The 17,342-nt window shown below is 45.5% G+C and overlaps 1 protein-coding gene across 2 annotated transcripts in view; it reads right to left on the bottom strand.

Annotated features, from left to right (window-relative positions):
* The window catches only part of NSUN3 (NOP2/Sun RNA methyltransferase 3), a 70,602-nt gene that overhangs the window by 14,094 nt on the left and 39,166 nt on the right, over positions 1 to 17,342 (bottom strand). For both annotated transcript variants that reach the window (XM_040423271.1, XM_040423270.1), the window contains 2 exons: positions 15,281 to 15,435; positions 10,702 to 10,823 (listed from right to left, as the gene is read on the bottom strand). In XM_040423271.1, the coding sequence (XP_040279205.1) occupies positions 10,702 to 10,823; positions 15,281 to 15,435 (277 nt within the window). The remainder of the gene's footprint in view (positions 1 to 10,701; positions 10,824 to 15,280; positions 15,436 to 17,342) is intronic.

The raw sequence follows: 17,342 nt of genomic DNA, 5'->3' as shown, positions 1-17,342 counted from the left end.
ATGCTCGATTACTCAATTCTAGAGATGTATTAAAAAATCATTAATTCAGTCATTTACCTATATAGAAGATAGTGTGCCATTTTATCTTATATTTTATGGCTACTATGTTGGTTTTGTGTGCAATATGAATAAAGCCAATGTCACAACCTGGTCTGTCTAGTCAATAATATTGTGGTCTAGTCTTATTTGGCGTATATTGCACCCATCACTGGTGAGACCATTGATTAAGCTGAGGCAACAGTTGACGTGACCGTCAGTTTTAAATAATTACACAAAGGGTTCTTTCTATTTGAGATTTCGGTGAATTGTATAACTCCGGGCTTGTAACTCAAGACTGTGTGATAAGTGAACTTCTCAGAAATGTGATCCACGTCTATGAGGCAATAAAGAGGTTCTACAGAATTAGAAAAACATGGCTGCTTTCTTGAAAAAATGGTCCATGGGTTGTTTCTGGTACTGCCGCTCGGCTCCACTGGAGAGAATGAGTTTGAGCAGAAATACTGGTGCCGCTTTTTGGAAGAGAACAGCTATGTTTTTATATCACTGGACAACTCCTTCAATGGCATAAACTATAACTATGTAAACTAAAATTAAAGGATGATACCTTTCTTTAACAAGTGCTCAGTTACAATGGACTGGCTGATCCATGACATCTTCACGTGCCTTCTGAGACTGCAACATTTGCTTATGTAGAATTTGCTTTGACTTACTGATGTCTACCAGGAGCCACGATGAGTGACAAAGGACAGAACGCAGGAACCGGATGAAAAATGGCTGCATTTTTTTTATAATAATCTCCTGAAAGGAGCTGCACTGGCTCTACAGTGGCCTTCAAATGTTCACTGACATTTTCCATACTACACTCATATAAAACCTATATCTATCATTGGCGTTGTGGGGATTCGCTCTGGTAGTTAGGGATAGCGGATGCAGTATAGAGGCAAAGTACACAGTTCGTGAATCAAACAGCTGTGTTTATTCACCCATTGGTGTATCACAAAATGCAGATAAGGTGTATCACAAAACGCAGGTGGCTTGGTGTTTGTTCACACACAAGGAAAGTCCATAAACAATAAGTGTCACCTTTTATCCTAGGTGTTAATTCACACCCTGTTAGCAGTTCAGCCTCATCAAGTCCATAGGCAGCCTGTTCGCCTTTAGAGGGGCCCGAGTCCTCCAGCCCGGCTTAAATCCCAGCACAGCCCTCAGTTCACAGCATACCGACTCCTGAGCTCCACTGTCAGAGGGAGGTAAATCCACCACACCTGGCAGTGCTGGCTGGTTTTTATGCCTGGCAAAACCCAGCCTAGACCATGGTAAATTGTCACCCACCCAGCACTTTGACTACTCCCAGTAAGAGCCGTCCCGGATCAGCTATGACAGCCATGCTAAATCAATAGCTGCTGCTGACACATAAAATACCGGCTCTTACTTCACCGAGGCCAGAAACCTCGGTGACACATACCTTCCATCCACGATGATTCCAGGTACCTTCTTACAGCATGTAATCTGTAATGAAGACTGATGTTCCATTATGCTCTGACCATGTCACTTTCAGACATCACCCTCGTGCTCAGTGCAGTAAATGAACTGCCAATATACGTCTAGAAAAACCAGTGCGTCACTCACCGACATAAATTGCAATCCTTTTCTCTAATTCAGCCATTTCACATTTACAGACTCTGAGTCAAGGCCCAGCAAACTAACTGTTACATACTCACCACCCAGCAAGTCTCATGGAAAGGACACTGAGCAGTTCATGTACGGAGCAAGCGGCCATCTAGTTAATCGGAGAACTAGACCCTGTATGTAAAATGACAATTATATGTGTATTATCGCCGGCTAGACTGGTGTTAACCTACTGCTCCTGAATTGTATATTTACTCCTGTTTTCTTGACTCCTCTTCTGCTTCGCTGTACCTCATGCCTGGCTCTACTTGATCACAATTACCGAATCCCTGGCACATGTGATTACCTTCATGAATTATCCTCTGTAGCACTGAATACACGGCTCAGCTTGATCACTCTTACCTGACCCATGGATACTGCATCTGTGTCTGTCTCCACTGTGATTTCTGGACTCCCCGACAAAGATTTTTTTCCCCACCTCCTTGCTGTAACCCGGTATATTTCAGAGAATTTATACATTTGTGATTGCTTGTAGAAAACGTTATTCCTACTACACCCTTTGGTTTAAAGGAGTTTCTTGGGACCCAGTGGGTCCTGCAAAGCCACCATAACTACACATGACACACCTGTATGAGAAATTATGTACTTACTGTTACAAAGTTGCATGGATCGGCCTCCCGGGAACCCGGTCATGTGACACTCCTCTTTTGAAAATCCAGCATCCACTGATGTCACATGCGTCACCAGGTTTCCGGCCTAGGGCCTATGATGGCTAACCTCCTACAACTATTCTCAGAACTCCATAGAAATGAATGGCGCATGCTGGGAGTCGTAGTTTCACCACAGCTGGAGTGGCAGAGGTTAGCCATCACTGGTAGGCTATGGACAGGGTGTCAATTTTGCTGTGGACAGGGCCAAAACTATACTGCTCCCAAGTGCACATGCAGACTTCTGAATCCACCTCATCTACACTTGTATCAAGGAAAGGAATCGTTCTGCCAGCGTTCACAGCCCCGGCCAGGTTCCCCAAAGGCTGATCCATGCATCTTCAGAAAGGTAAGTATATTACAAACTTTCTACTTCGAGTGTGTCCTGTGTAATTATAGTGGCTTAAACCTCTTTAATTTGACCCAGTTAGCCATTTTCCATGAAATCATGGGAAGGGAGGTACTTTACATGAAAATGCCCCAACCGGTTGTTTTTTTTTTTTACAACCGGGAGATGTAAAATGGGCACCGGTCATAAAATGATGTAAATGCGTTCTTTTTCGATTATCATGTGATTGAAGAAAGGACTGCTCCACTATTTCTTCTACAATGACTTCCATAATGGGTGAGCACCACTTAGGTGTATTATTTCAGGCTGAGATGGTTTAACTCATGGGCAAAATCTCCATATTGTATACAGGACAGTTCACCCCTCTGAAATATATAGGACTATAAAGCCTTATTCACACGTCAGTGATTTCCATCAGTGATTTTGAACCAAAACCAGGTGCAGCTCGAAACACAGAACAGGTGTAGATCTTTCCATTATACCGTTTCTCTGTGTAGACCCCACTCCTGGCTTTGTCTCACAATCACTGACCAAACACTGATGTGTGAATAAGGCTTTAGACCTCATCATGACGTTGTATGGGAAACATAATCCAAGATGATTTCTACTCTTCATGATAAGTCACAGCAGGAATTACACCATTCCTTGTGATACTTACCTTAATTCATACAAATCCTCTTTTTTTAACTGTTGGTTGCCTCATCCTGACTATTTCTTCTGAAAATGAAGCCAGGAATGAAACCCGCCACAACAATGATTGTCATCACTAGAAGAAGCTGGGGCTACCTACATAATACACGGCAATCATGGAAATGAATGGCCATCCATATAATACGAAGTGGAGCCAGGCTGCCAGAGTGGGAACACTGATTGTCCACGACTGCCAGTCTTGGTTCACAGAGGCCAAAAATGAGATCTTCCTGATCTTGAGTCTTGGTGGAAAGACCTCTTTAAGAAAAATTTAGAGCTCTGTATCAGTAACTGGTTATCTAAAATGAAGTTTTATCCTCAAAAAAATAAAAATAGATAGAGGAACTTCATGTAAGTGCTAAGCTGCATAGTGGTGCAGAGGTGGGTCTGTGTAGTCCCCATGGATGCACATGTGACAGATTTTAGGCTTATTTCTGCACTCCTAGACCACACAATGGGGTGGTCACATATAATGGCCCCTAATGCCAGTTTTTGGAGTAAAGAAGTCGTATGTCCCAATTGTGGGACTTTTTAAATGCCTGTGTGCCTAATTTTAGGCGCAAGCTGTGTTTTTATGCCGCCCTCAACATGGGGAATGGCAGGGGAGGTGTGAGGGCATGGTGGGGGCCAGGCCAGCAGCCCCGACAAACTTACTATCATTTATGTTTCCTGGTGTAAATGATGATTGAAATCTACTCCAAACAGGGGCTGGAGTAAATTTTGATTTAGGCAAACGGACTGGGGGAGGATGCGCCTAATTTATGAAAAGGCTTTCACCTCTGCATAAATTTAGTGCATCCTCCGGCAGAGCAGAAGATACCAAAGAACGACGTTAAAAGCTGGCCTTTAATAAATAACCCCCGATGTGTATTCACGTACTGCCACGACCTCTGCAGCGGCTCCATACCATAGGATAAGGATCAGTACTATCATGAAGCTGCAGAGACACTCACAGGGACGCGCTGCAGAGCACGCAGGGTTAGCCCCAGTAACGATGATGTATGCTTCAGCTTTCCCTACAGCTTCACAGATTTGATTTTTTATGTCACATCCAGAATGAGAAAATTATAAAGGAGGGCTACGGCATTTGATGGATTTCTCCCGAAGAAATAAACGACATGATGCATTACCCCAATAAGACACTCAAGAATTTCACCGATCAATCAGAATGTTCTCTGAACTCAGCATTTTTCATTTTACTAAGGAAAAAAAATCACCATTGTTCAGAATTCCACGGTGGCTTTTATGTCTCCTTTTATGAAATATTTTCAATGTCTAAATCACGTTACTCAATAGACCACACAGGGCCACACTGGAACATAAAGGCAGGGGAAGAAGAGAACATGCTCCAACCAGTGTGTCTGGGAAGGGGCAGCGACTGCGCTGTATTGTTTATACTTAGGGCATAAATGGGGGCGTCGCTGTGCGCTGATGTGGCTGCGCACACAGCGCATTATTTTAATAGATGGGCCCAAAACTATTTTGATCAAAAATGTGTGCACAGAGCGTCTCATTTTCATATAGTAAGTAGAGCAGTAATGCAATTCCTTTTTCTCCACGTTTCCAGTGTCTGCCTGTGTCTTTGTACATAGAGCAGTGTGTTGCCACATACAGTGTTTGCCTTTGCGTTGCAGCCGTGGTATCATGCACCTGTACTTTATTACATATTGTTTGGCAGTAATGGTATAACTTTGTTTTTTTGCATTAATTAACCATAATATATCATATTTTTAGGGGACTGTATAAATTATTTTTTTACCGTTTTGGGGGGAATTATTTTTAACTCTTAGGCTACTTTCACACTCACGTTTTGTGCAGATCCTTCATGGACGGATCCGTTCAGATAATACAACCACCTGCATCCAATCAGAACGGATCCATTTGTATTATCTGTAACATAGCCAAGACGGATCCGTCCTGAACACAATTGAAAGTCAATGGAGGACGGATCCGTTTTCTATTGTGCCAGATTGTGTCAGTGAAAACAGATCCGTCCCCATTGACTTACGTTGTGTGCCAGGACGGATCCGTTTGGCTCAGTTTCGTCAAGCAGGCAGCGTTTTGGTGTCGGCCTCCAGAGCGGAATGGAGACGGAACGGAGGCAAACTGATGGATTCTGAGCGGATCCTTTTCCATTCAGAATGCATTAGGGCAAAACTGATCCGTTTTGGACCGCTTGTGAGAGCCCATGACGGATCTCACAAACGGAAAGCCAAAACGTCAGTGTGAAAGTAGCCTTATTTAAACAAATATGTCTTTTTTATGTTTTATTAAATTTCCACAACAAAATCACGTCATCACATTTCAAGATCCGTAACCTTTTTATTTATCTGTCGATTTACATATAGGAGGTAATATATGCAAAATCAGCCACCACCAAATCCATTAGATGCTGACGGATCCTGTCGAGATTAGATGTCCTGGCCGACATATATTTCATGTGAAGTCATTGTGCATGGACACTGATGTGGGATTTGGCTCAGCGCAATAATAGCACACAGCTGCAAATAAAGCTTATTTCGGATTTGCGTTGCAGCCTTCCGGCAGGCAGTTACGGCCTGGAGTCGGACAGACAAAACCAGTTGCATGGCTGCATCATTTTTTTTTTTCTGGCCGAATCACAGCGTATTTTCCAGGTAGTGGCTGAATCTCTGTCAGATCCCATTGTAGTTAATGGGGCCGGAGGGCGTTCCGGTAACATCTGCCAATGCCGGGTCTGGAGAACTCCGGCAGGTAAGATATCTGCCAATGCCGGGTCTGGAGAACTCCGGCAGGTAAGATATCTGCCAATGCCGGGTCTGAAGAACTCCGGCAGGTAAGATATCTGCCAATGCTGGATCTGGAGAACTCCGGCAGGTAAGATATCTGCCAATGCTGGATCTGGAGAACTCCGGCAGGCAAGATATCTGCCAATGCTGGATCTGAAGAACTCCGGCAGGTAAGATATCTGCCAATGCTGGATCTGGAGAACTCCGGCAGGCAAGATATCTGCCAATGCTGGATCTGGAGAACTCCGGCAGGTAAGATATCTGCCAATGCCGGGTCTGAAGAACTCCGGCAGGCAAGATATCTGCCAATGCTGGATCTGAAGAACTCCGGCAGGTAAGATATCTGCCAATGCTGGATCTGGAGAACTCCGGCAGGCAAGATATCTGCCAATGCTGGATCTGGAGAACTCCGGCAGGTAAGATATCTGCCAATGCCGGGTCTGAAGAACTCCGGCAGGCAAGATATCTGCCAATGCTGGATCTGGAGAACTCCGGCAGGTAAGATATCTGCCAATGCTGGATCTGGAGAACTCCGGCAGGCAAGATATCTGCCAATGCCAGGTCTGGAGAACTCCGGCAGGCAAGATATCTGCCAATGCCAGGTCTGGAGAACTCCGGCAGGCAAGATATCTGCCAATGCTGGATCTGGAGAACTCCGGCAGGCAAGATATCTGCCAATGCCGGGTCTGGAGAACTCCGGCAGGTAAGATATCTGCCAATGCCGGGTCTGGAGAACTCCGGCAGGCAAGATATCTGCCAATGCTGGATCTGGAGAACTCCGGCAGGCAAGATACTAACAATGCCGGGTCTGGAGAACTCCGGCAGGTAAGATATCTGCCAATGCCGGGTCTGGAGAACTCCGGCAGGCAAGATATCTGCCAATGCCGGATCTGGAGAACTCCGGCAGGCAAGATACTAACAATGCCGGATCTGGAGAACTCCGGCAGGCAAGATATCTGCCAATGCCTGATCTGGAGAACTCCGGCAGGCAAGATACTAACAATGCCGGATCTGGAGAACTCCGGCAGGCAAGATATCTGCCAATGCCGGATCTGGAGAACTCCGGCAGGCAAGATACTAACAATGCTAAGATACCAGTGGAAACCAAAGGCATTGCTGTTAATGGAAATGAAGAGAGGTGTATCTCCAACTCACCAGGTCTCATGATAAGGGCTCATGCACATGAACGTATTTTTTTTTGTGTCCGTTCCTTTTTTTTTTTTTTTTGCGGCCCGTATGTGGACCCACTCACTCAAATAAAATAAAAAACGGAATGGTGTGCATTCTGTTTCCGTATGTCCGCGTGTCCTATTCTTGTCCGTATTGTGGACAAGGATAGGCATTGTTACAATGGATCCGAAAAAAAAAAAAAAAACAATACAATATGGATGTCACACGGACGTCACCCGTATTTTTTGCGGATCTGTGTTTTGCGGACTTCAAAATTCATATGGTCGTGTGCATGAGCCCTTAACATGTAAACAGTGATGTGAGGGGGTGACCAAAATATGTAAAAACAAAAAAAGATTTTCCATTTGAGCAATTTATCTTTCCATGTACAAGACCTATGGATGTCTGTCCGGGGGATGATAGGCCTGTGTAGACTAAAGGTGGTCACAGACATTACATTTACACTGCAGAAAGATCAAATTGATATATCTATGGGGCGGAGAAGATCTGAAAGGGAACATCGGGCCAACAGGTCGGACTGTGTCTTGTCCAGTGATAAGCGGCACCAGATGTGTCTAGTTGCTACTTATCTCCAAGTGCACTGTTAAAATAAGGGATATTTGGATGAGACAAAGGTACATAATGCTGAATGTCTATAGTGACCTCACAAATTTACTTTTCCTGCCTCTTGTCAAGGGGCTGTCTGACCAGTATAATTTTTTACAGAAAAAGGTAAAAATCACGTAAATAAAAGAAGTCATACTCACCGCTCCCGTTCCTCGTCAGTCTCTACTTCCCGGTTTCTCTCAATACACAGGAAATGGCGACTCATCCAATCACTGGCTGCGGTGGGTCACCGCTTCAGCCAATGATCGAGATGGGTCACTCTTGCTTTTGGCAGGCATGAGCTAATTTGCATACTATTTTCCCATGGAGCACTGCCTTGAAATAAGCCTCCATACACACGCCAGGTCTCTTTAATCAGAACCAGCGCCTACAAATGGATTTTCTAATCTATATAAAGTAAAGTAAGTCATTAGGTGCAGGGAGGTTGATGATATTTTCTATGTTGGTAAAAATATCCCACCTCATTTCCATATTCCTGTGCTGGCCGGCTGACAGAAGAGAGACGTGGACAGGTTAGACGCTCTCCAGAACGTTAATGGATTTAACACAGTCCGGTAGGGAAGCTCATTTCAGAGAAAGACAAATGAGAGGTCACGCTCTCCGCTGGATACTGTCAGGCAGCAGCGGGGCAGGAGGAGGGTAGCTGCAACACAAAACCTGAAACTAGCCGGGCTAGAAAAAGAAATATCCCAAATCTGACGCAGACACAGAGGATACAAGTCCAGCAGAACTGAAAGTACAAGACACGCACAAGTCACAAAGTTTTACAATGTGTGTGTGGTCGTCACAGCTTACCTGTCTGAATACAGTTTTCACTTGGGATGGAGCTGATGTAATTACACTGCACAGCCGCTACAAAGGAAACGGCAGGCAGGCCAGCGTTGCATGGCAGCTGATTGACAGGGTGTCGGGAGTTGGACCCTTGAGCATCCGATATTGATGACCTATCCTGAAGATAAGTCATCAGTTTTATGCCACTGGACAACCCCCTTTAAACGGCATCTGTCAGCAGATTTGTCCCTTTGAACCAGATGCCCTTTAAAACACCCTGACCCTAGTCATTGTCGCTGACTACAGTACAGCACTTGGCTATTTCTAGCAGGACCATAGATAAGAATTGAGTGTCAGTGCACATGCTCGACCTGCCGCTCCATTCATTTCGGGGGTTTGGAGCCCCCCTTCTTGTGATGGGTGGGGGTTCACCGATCAAAAGATTGCTCTAATAGTTATCCCCTATGCTGTGTTTGGAAGATAACATTATCTAACCAAAATACTAGGGATCGACCGATATTGATTTTTTAGGGCCGATACCGATAATTTGTGAACTTTCAGGCCGATAGCCGATAATTTATACCGATATTCTGGGAATTTTCATTTTTGAGAAAAAAAAAAATTCCTACACAAATCTGCTGAAAATTAATATGTTTATTGTTAATGTGTATTTTTTTTGTTTATTGTTAATGTGTATTTTTTTTTTATAAATCTTTTTCATTTATACTTAATATTTTTGTGTTTTTTTTTTTACCAACTTTTAACCCCCTTAGGGACTAGAACCCTTGTCCTATTCACCCTGATAGATCTCTATCAGGGTGAATAGGATCTCACACTGTCCCTGCTGCTCTGTGCATAGTGCACACAGCAGCATGGAGCTGAACATGGCAGCCAGGGCTTCAATAGCGTCCTGGCTGCCATGGTAACCGATCGGAGCCCCAGGCTTACACAGCTGGGGCTCCGATCGGAGGAGCAGGGGAGAGGGGATCCTGTGGCCACTGCCACCAATGATTAATACTGGGTGGGGGGGGGGGGGGGGAGCACTGCGCCACCAATGTTTTTACTATTGGCCGGGATTGGGATGGGGGTGGGGGGCGCACTGCGCCACCAATGATTAATACTGGGGGGCTTGGGGGGGCGCACTGCGCCACCAATGAAGATAAGTCTATCGATCATTCATATACAGGAGGCGGGAGCTGGCTGCAGAATCACATAGCCGGCTCCCGACCTCTATCAGCGGTAGCTGCGATCCGCGGCACCTGAGGAGTTAACTACCACGGACCGCAGCTATTGCTCATAGAAGTCGGGAGCCGGCTATGTGATTCTGCAGCCAGCTCCCGCCTCCTGTATATATGAATGAATGAAAGGCTTATCTTCATTGGTGGCGCAGCGGCCACAGCCCCTCCCCTCCTCTTATGTTCTATCCCCTCATTGGCGGCAGCGGCAGCAGCAGCACAGGGGGAGGAGACACTGCTTCCTTCTCCCCTGTGCTGCGGAGGGAACACAGAGAGCGCTGTCAGCAGCGCGTTCTGTGTTCCCCATACGTTATCGGTATATCGGCAAAATTGATGCCGATAACGTTCAAAATCCTCAATATCGGCCGATAATATCGGCCAAACCGATAATCGGTCGATCCCTACAAAATACCCTTTAAATAGTTATTGGTATCAATACACACAATATCAGACATATCTGAATCAAGGAATATGGACCACGGGTCAACAGCCAGTGCTCCCAGAATGCTCAGGTAACCTGCAACCTGTATTATGAGTTCAGCATTGAGAATGTGAGTCTAAAAGTACATAATGAAAAAGAACAAAATAAATCTAATCAATCCAAATATTCAGAAATTGGCCATCAAGAGACTGTGATTTTCAGCAGCTTGCGGTGCCATATGCCAACATTAAAGAGAGAATTCAGGTGTAAAACAAAAATAACAATAAGAAGAAGTAATGAGCCTACAGTACACGAGAAGAAAAGTCTCCTGTACCTGAGTAGCTCTGCTTGGACTGCAGGGAGGACTTTCCTTTGTGATATTCTTTCCGCTGCCTGATGAGCATCAGATGAGAACAACCAACTTCTGTCGTTGGAGCAGGGGGCATCTACTAAGACCTACGGCACAAACACATGATAATGTCTAATGTTATAATCCATGAATATCGACTCCTACCATTCAGGAGAACAAGGGTCCCCTGATTCGCGCTCTACCTACCAAAGAATACAAGAAGAGATGATCATATATGTGCACAGCCAAATCTCCAACTCTTATAGGCTAGAATGGAGACAGCCAAGCGCATGCGCAGACATTTCTCCTTACATTCTGATGTTGGACGCGACCAGCCACATTATTCCATTGAACTCATTTTGAGCTAAAAATCATTTTTTCAATTGGTCTTTATTCAAAATGTTGAGCCGTTTTCCCAGCACAACTTTGAGTTTCTCTAGTAGCTGGTTCTGAATTTTCTCTCTGCTCCATCAGCTTGGCTCATTATCTCTGACCTATCCTATCTTACAGATAAGAATGTGGCTTAAATAAGTGTTTATGACCTTTATAAGTTTACAGATAAGTGGTTATTAGATGACCAGCACAAAGTGAAAGTACCAGTCACACAGCTAGAAAAACAGTTAACCCTTTGTGACAGAACAGCTCAATATTTTTAATAAAGACCGATAGAAAAAAATATTTTTATCCCAAATGCAATCATAAAAAAATACCACTGAAGGTGTACATAGGTGTACAATGTATAAATTGCAAGTTATACTCAATCTTTTCCCATAAACCTATACATCAATCTGCTCAGCTCCTCCTGCTCTATAACCTGCTGACTGTAGCTTACTTTGCATTTTCATGGTGACAGGTTCCCTTTAAACAATAAAATTCTTGCAGCTGCCACTAGAGGGAGTTCAACAAGGGTAGATTTATAGAGGTACCACTGAACTGATAAAGGTACTTTTACTAGCGGCAAAGAACTCCGGCAGACTGTTCCGGCGGGTGAACAGCCTATCGGATCCGTACCACCGCTAGTGCACGTGTGCCCCCGGATTACCGCTCCGGCCTCATTGACTATAATGAGGCCAAGCCGGAGTTCCGGTGGCAGCGCGGAAAACATGCTGAGAGGCGGCTGGAATAAAACTACGACATGGGACGGAGCGGTAGTCCGGGGGCACGCGTGCACTAGCGGCAGCATGGGTCCGACAGGCTGTTCACCCGCCGGAACAGCCTGCCGGAGTTCCTTGCCGCTAGTCTGAAACTAGCCTATAAATAGTGGTGGTTGATTGCATGTCACAATGTAACTTTATGGGTATAAACCCCTTAAAAAAAATATATATTATTAGATGAATTAGCATAACCAGAAAACAGAATTATGTCCATAGTTGGAGGTACACTTTAATATACTAATTATAATAGTAAGGATGGAAAGCTTTGGAATGTCGCTGTACCTCCAAATTTAAACAGCTTTCCATAAATCAAGTGAAAGTAAAAAAAAATTGCAATATTGTATTACAGTCCAATGTTTCTTTCATCTTATCTTTACCTATACTCTCCGCCTTTCCATCCCTCCTAAATTGTTGAATTACTATCAGTTTACTGGTAAAATCTATAGAGGCAACAATGAGATGTATCATCATTTCACTGTGGGATAAGGGCTGTAGCCCATAGAAGTCAAAAGAGAAGGGGAGAGGAGAGAGCATCTGTACAGAGATGTTGCTGCAGCATCTAGGAATTGATTTTCTCTTTCGCTCCAGTGTTGGATTCACAGCAACACTGCTCAGTAATGGGGTATCATTTTCTCCATGCTGCTGCTGCTTCTTCTAAGGCCTCATGCACACGACCGTTGTGTGCACCCGTGGCCGTTGTTCCGTTTTCCGTGATTTTCTGCGGACCCATTGACTTTCAATGGGTCCGTTGAAAACTCGGAAAATGCACCGTTTGTCATCCGCCTCCGTGATCTGTGTATCCTGTCCGTCAAAAAAATCCTGTCCTATTTTTTTGACGGACAACGGTTCACGGACCCATTCAAGTCAATGGGTCCGTGAAAAAACACGGATGCACACAAGATTGGCATCCGTGTCCGTGATCCGTGTCCGTAGGCTACTTTCATACAGACGGATCCGAAGATCCGTCTGCATAAAAGCTTTTTCAGAGCTGAGTTTTCACTTCGTGAAAACTCAAATCCGACAGTATATTCTAACACAGAGGCGTTCCCATAGTGATGGGGACGCTTCTAGTTAGAATATACTACGAACTGTGTACATGACTGCCCCCTGCTGCCTGGCAGCACCCGATCTCTTACAGGGGGCTGTGATCCGCACAATTAACCCCTCAGGTGCCGCACCTGAAGGGGTTAATTGTGCGTATCATAGCCCCCTGTAAGAGATCAGGGGCTGCCAGGCAGGAGGGTGCAGACCCCCTCCCTCCCCTGTATTATATTCATTGGTGGCCAGTGCGGCCCGCCCGGCCCCCCCTCCCTCTATTGTATTAATATCATTGGTGGCCAGTGCGGCCCCCCCTCCCTCCCTTTATTGTATTATCATTGGTAGCCAGTGTGCGGCCCCCCCAGCCCCCCCTCTATTGTATTATCATTGGTGGCCAGTGAGCGCCCCCCCTCTATTGTATTAATATCATTGGTGGCCAGTGTGCGCCCCCCCCCCCGATCATTGGTGGCAGCAGAGAGTTCCGATCGGAGTCCCAGTTTAATCGCTGGGGCTCCGATTGGTAACCATGGCAACCAGGACGCTACTGCAGTCCTGGTTGCCATGGTTACTTAGCAATATTAGAAGCATCATACTTACCTGCTGCGCTGTCTGTGACCGGCCGGGAGCTCCTCCTACTGGTAAGTGACAGATCATTAAGCAATGCGCCGCACAGACCTGTCACTTACCAGTAGGAGGAGCTCCCGGCCGGTCACAGACAGCGCAGCAGGTAAGTATGATGCTTCTAATATTGCTAAGCAACCATGGCAACCAGGACTGCAGTAGCATCCTGGTTGCCATGGTTACCGATCGGAGCCCCAGCAATTAAACTGGGACTCCGATCGGAACTCTCCTGTGCCACCAATGATCGGGGAGGGAAGGGGGGAGGGGAGGCCGCACACTGGCCACCTATGATATTAATACAATAGAGGGGGGGGGGGGGCGCACTGGCCACCAATGATAATACAATAGAGGGGGGGAGGGGGGGCGGGGGGGGGCGCACACTGGCCACCAATGATATTCAAACTGGGGAGGGAGAGGGGTCTGCCCCCTGCTGCCTGGCAGCCCCTGATCTCTTACAAGGGGCTATGATACGCACAATTAACCCCTTCAGGTGCAGCACCTGAGGGGTTAATTGTGCTGATCACAGCCCCCTGTAAGAGATCGGGTGCTGCCAGGCAGCAGGGGGCAGTCATGTACACAGTTCGTAGTATATTCTAACTTGAAGCATCCCCATCACCATGGGAACGCCTCTGTGTTAGAATATACTGTCGGATATGAGTTTTCACGATGTAACTCAAATCCGATGGTATATTCTAACATAGAGGCGTTCCCATGGTGATGGGGACGCTTCAAGTTAAAATATACCATCGGATTGGAGAAAACTCCGATCCTATGGTATATTAACTCCTGACTTTACATTGAAAGTCAATGGAGGACGGATCCGTTTGCAATTGCACCATATTGTGTCAACTTCAAACGGATCCGTCCCCATTGACTTGCATTGTAAGTCAGGACGGATCCGTTTGGCTCCGCACGGCCAGGCGGACACCAAGACGACTTTTTTTTCATGTCCGTGGATCCTCCAAAAATCAAGGAAGACCCACGGACGAAAAAACGGTCACGGATCACGGACCAACGGAACCCCGTTTTGCGGACCGTGAAAAAATACTGTCGTGTGCATGAGGCCTAAGGGTGATAGAGACATGGGAGCAGGATTTCCTCTTCTCATCATAGCAGCTCATCTCCCCCCACCTGGAGCTGAGTTCAGGGAAAACTGACAATGGAAAACATCTGCACGGAGTTTGTATGTTCTCCCCGCGATTGCGTCGGTTTCCTCCCACACTCCAAAGACACGCCGTGAAATATAGTAGTGCTATATAAGTGCGTAAAATAAATAAAATAAACATGCAGAGGAGAAAACTGCTGATAAATGCAGGATAGAATACACAAAGAAATATTAAGTGATGCTAAACTACCGGTATATCAATCACGAGTCATGTAGGAATAAGAAGCTAATCAATACTGGGCATGAACCCTAAAAATGATACATTTATTAATACATGAGTGACTGTACTCCAAAAATAAATAAATAAAATATGTCAACAATTATAAATCCACTTGGTGCACACAAGATTCAAGAGTATAGGATAGAATACACACATGACAGTTTAACGGTTTAACAAGGAATCCTGTCCGTGGACTTTACACGGAACTGTAAAAATTGTATGGATCCCTAAACTTCTGCTGGAGGCTCTGTGTCCAAATAATGTTAACAAAAAAAAGGTGATACAAAATGCTAGGATTTTCCCACTGTCTTCCCATTATAAAGATGCAAACCTGAACCAAACATGCCTTCCTGAAACAATACAGACCTTGTCATATGACTTGGCATGCAACTTCCCTATAAGCCTCCCGTCCAGTTCGGAAGTGGAGATGGCATTCATATGGGGCGATGGAACAAAGGATTCCAGTGTCTCCTTCAGCCATTGCGATCTGAGGATATCCGGTTCATTACAATGAAGATGCCCTGGGCAAAAATGATAAAAACATGAGCGCAATAAAAAGGATGGTTTAGACATGTGAGTGTTTTGTAATGTTACTGTTATGTTTTCCTTACTGACGCACTGAATATCAGATTAACCCCTTCAGGACCCTGCCATTTTTCACCTTAAAGGGGCATTATCATCTTATCGATCAGTCTTAATTTAATTCCTTTGCCCCCACTGAAGACTTTTTCCTATACATTTCATTAAAAATATCCTACCATTCTATTTAAGATTTCTTCTTTCTCTTAGTGTTGTTTATTTGTGCTTCCCATGGATACGGCCACATCTAGCCTGCCGCATCCATGGGCCGCGCCTGCGCACTCCAGCGTCTGCGATCCTGCGGCCGGCCCGTTAAACAACTTGTGAACGCACATGTCGCTATCTCTTTCGGGCGGCCGCGCATGGGCAGAATATCAATCGCGTCTGAGATAGAGCCGCGCATGCGCGGCTGTCCGAACAGTTCGGGCGAGGCAGCGGAGTGTGCAGACGGACATCGGAGGACCGGGATACTATTTCCTAATAGGTAAGTATCATTTCTACTCGCCCCACTAAATCCACCAACGATTACTGAATATGTGCCAATAAAGGGGTTCCTTCTGAATTCAAAGGGGACAGAAAACACTATTCTTTTGAACAAAGGGGACACATTTATCTAATGCAGGGACACATGGGGCAACTATATGGAATGTAGGGACACAGGGGGCAACTATATGAAATGGATGGACACAGAGGACAACTATATGGAATGTAGGGACACAGGGGGAAACTTTATGAAATGGATGGACACAGGGGGCAACTTTATGAAACGGATGGACACAGGGGGCAACTGTATGAAATAAATGGACAAAGGGGGCAACTGTATGTTATGTAGGGACACAGGGGGCAACTATATGGAATGTAGGGACACAGGGGGCAACTTTATGAAATGGATGGACATAGGGGACAATTGTATGGAATGTAGGGACACAGGGGGCAACTGTATGAAATGGATGGACACAGGGGGCAACTTTATGAAATGGATGGACACAGGGGGCAACTGTATGAAATGGATTGACAAATGGGGCAACTGTATGGAATGTAGGGACACAGGGGGCAACTTTATGAAATGGATGGACACAGGGGGCAACTGTATGGAATGTAGGGACTCAGGGGGCAACTGTATGAAATGGATGGACAAAGGGGACAACTGTATGAAATGGATGGACAAAGGGGGCAACTGTATGAAATGGATGGACAAAGGGGGCAACTGTATGAAATGGATGGACAAAGGGGGCAACTGTATGAAATGGATGGACACAGGGGGCAACTGTATGAAATGGATTGACAAATGGGGCAACTGTATGGAATGTAGGGACACAGGGGGCAACTTTATGAAATGGATGGACACAGGGGGCAACTGTATGGAATGTAGGGACTCAGGGGGCAACTGTATGAAATGGATGGACAAAGGGGACAACTGTATGAAATGGATGGACAAAGGGGGCAACTGTATGAAATGGATGGACAAAGGGGGCAACTTTATGAAATGGATGGACACAGGGGGCAACTGTATGAAATGGATGGACACAGGGGGCAACTGTATGAAATGGATTGACAAATGGGGCAACTGTATGGAATGTAGGGACACAGGGGGCAACTTTATGAAATGGATGGACACAGGGGGCAACTGTATGGAATGTAGGGACTCAGGGGGCAACTGTATGGAATGGATGGACAAAGGGGGCAACTGTATGAAATGGATGGACAAAGGGGGCAACTGTATGAAATGGATGGACAAAGGGGGCAACTGTATGGAATGTAGGGACACAGGGGGCAACTGTATGGAATGTAGGGACATGGGGCAACTGTATGAAATGGATGGACAAAGGGGGCAACTGTATGGAATTTA

The sequence above is a fragment of the Bufo bufo genome, chromosome 3 (genome assembly GCF_905171765.1).
Source record: "Bufo bufo chromosome 3, aBufBuf1.1, whole genome shotgun sequence".
Lineage (NCBI taxonomy): Eukaryota > Metazoa > Chordata > Amphibia > Anura > Bufonidae > Bufo > Bufo bufo.
The sequence above is the reverse complement of the archived record's forward strand: the minus strand, read 5'-3'. Positions and strand labels throughout refer to the sequence as shown.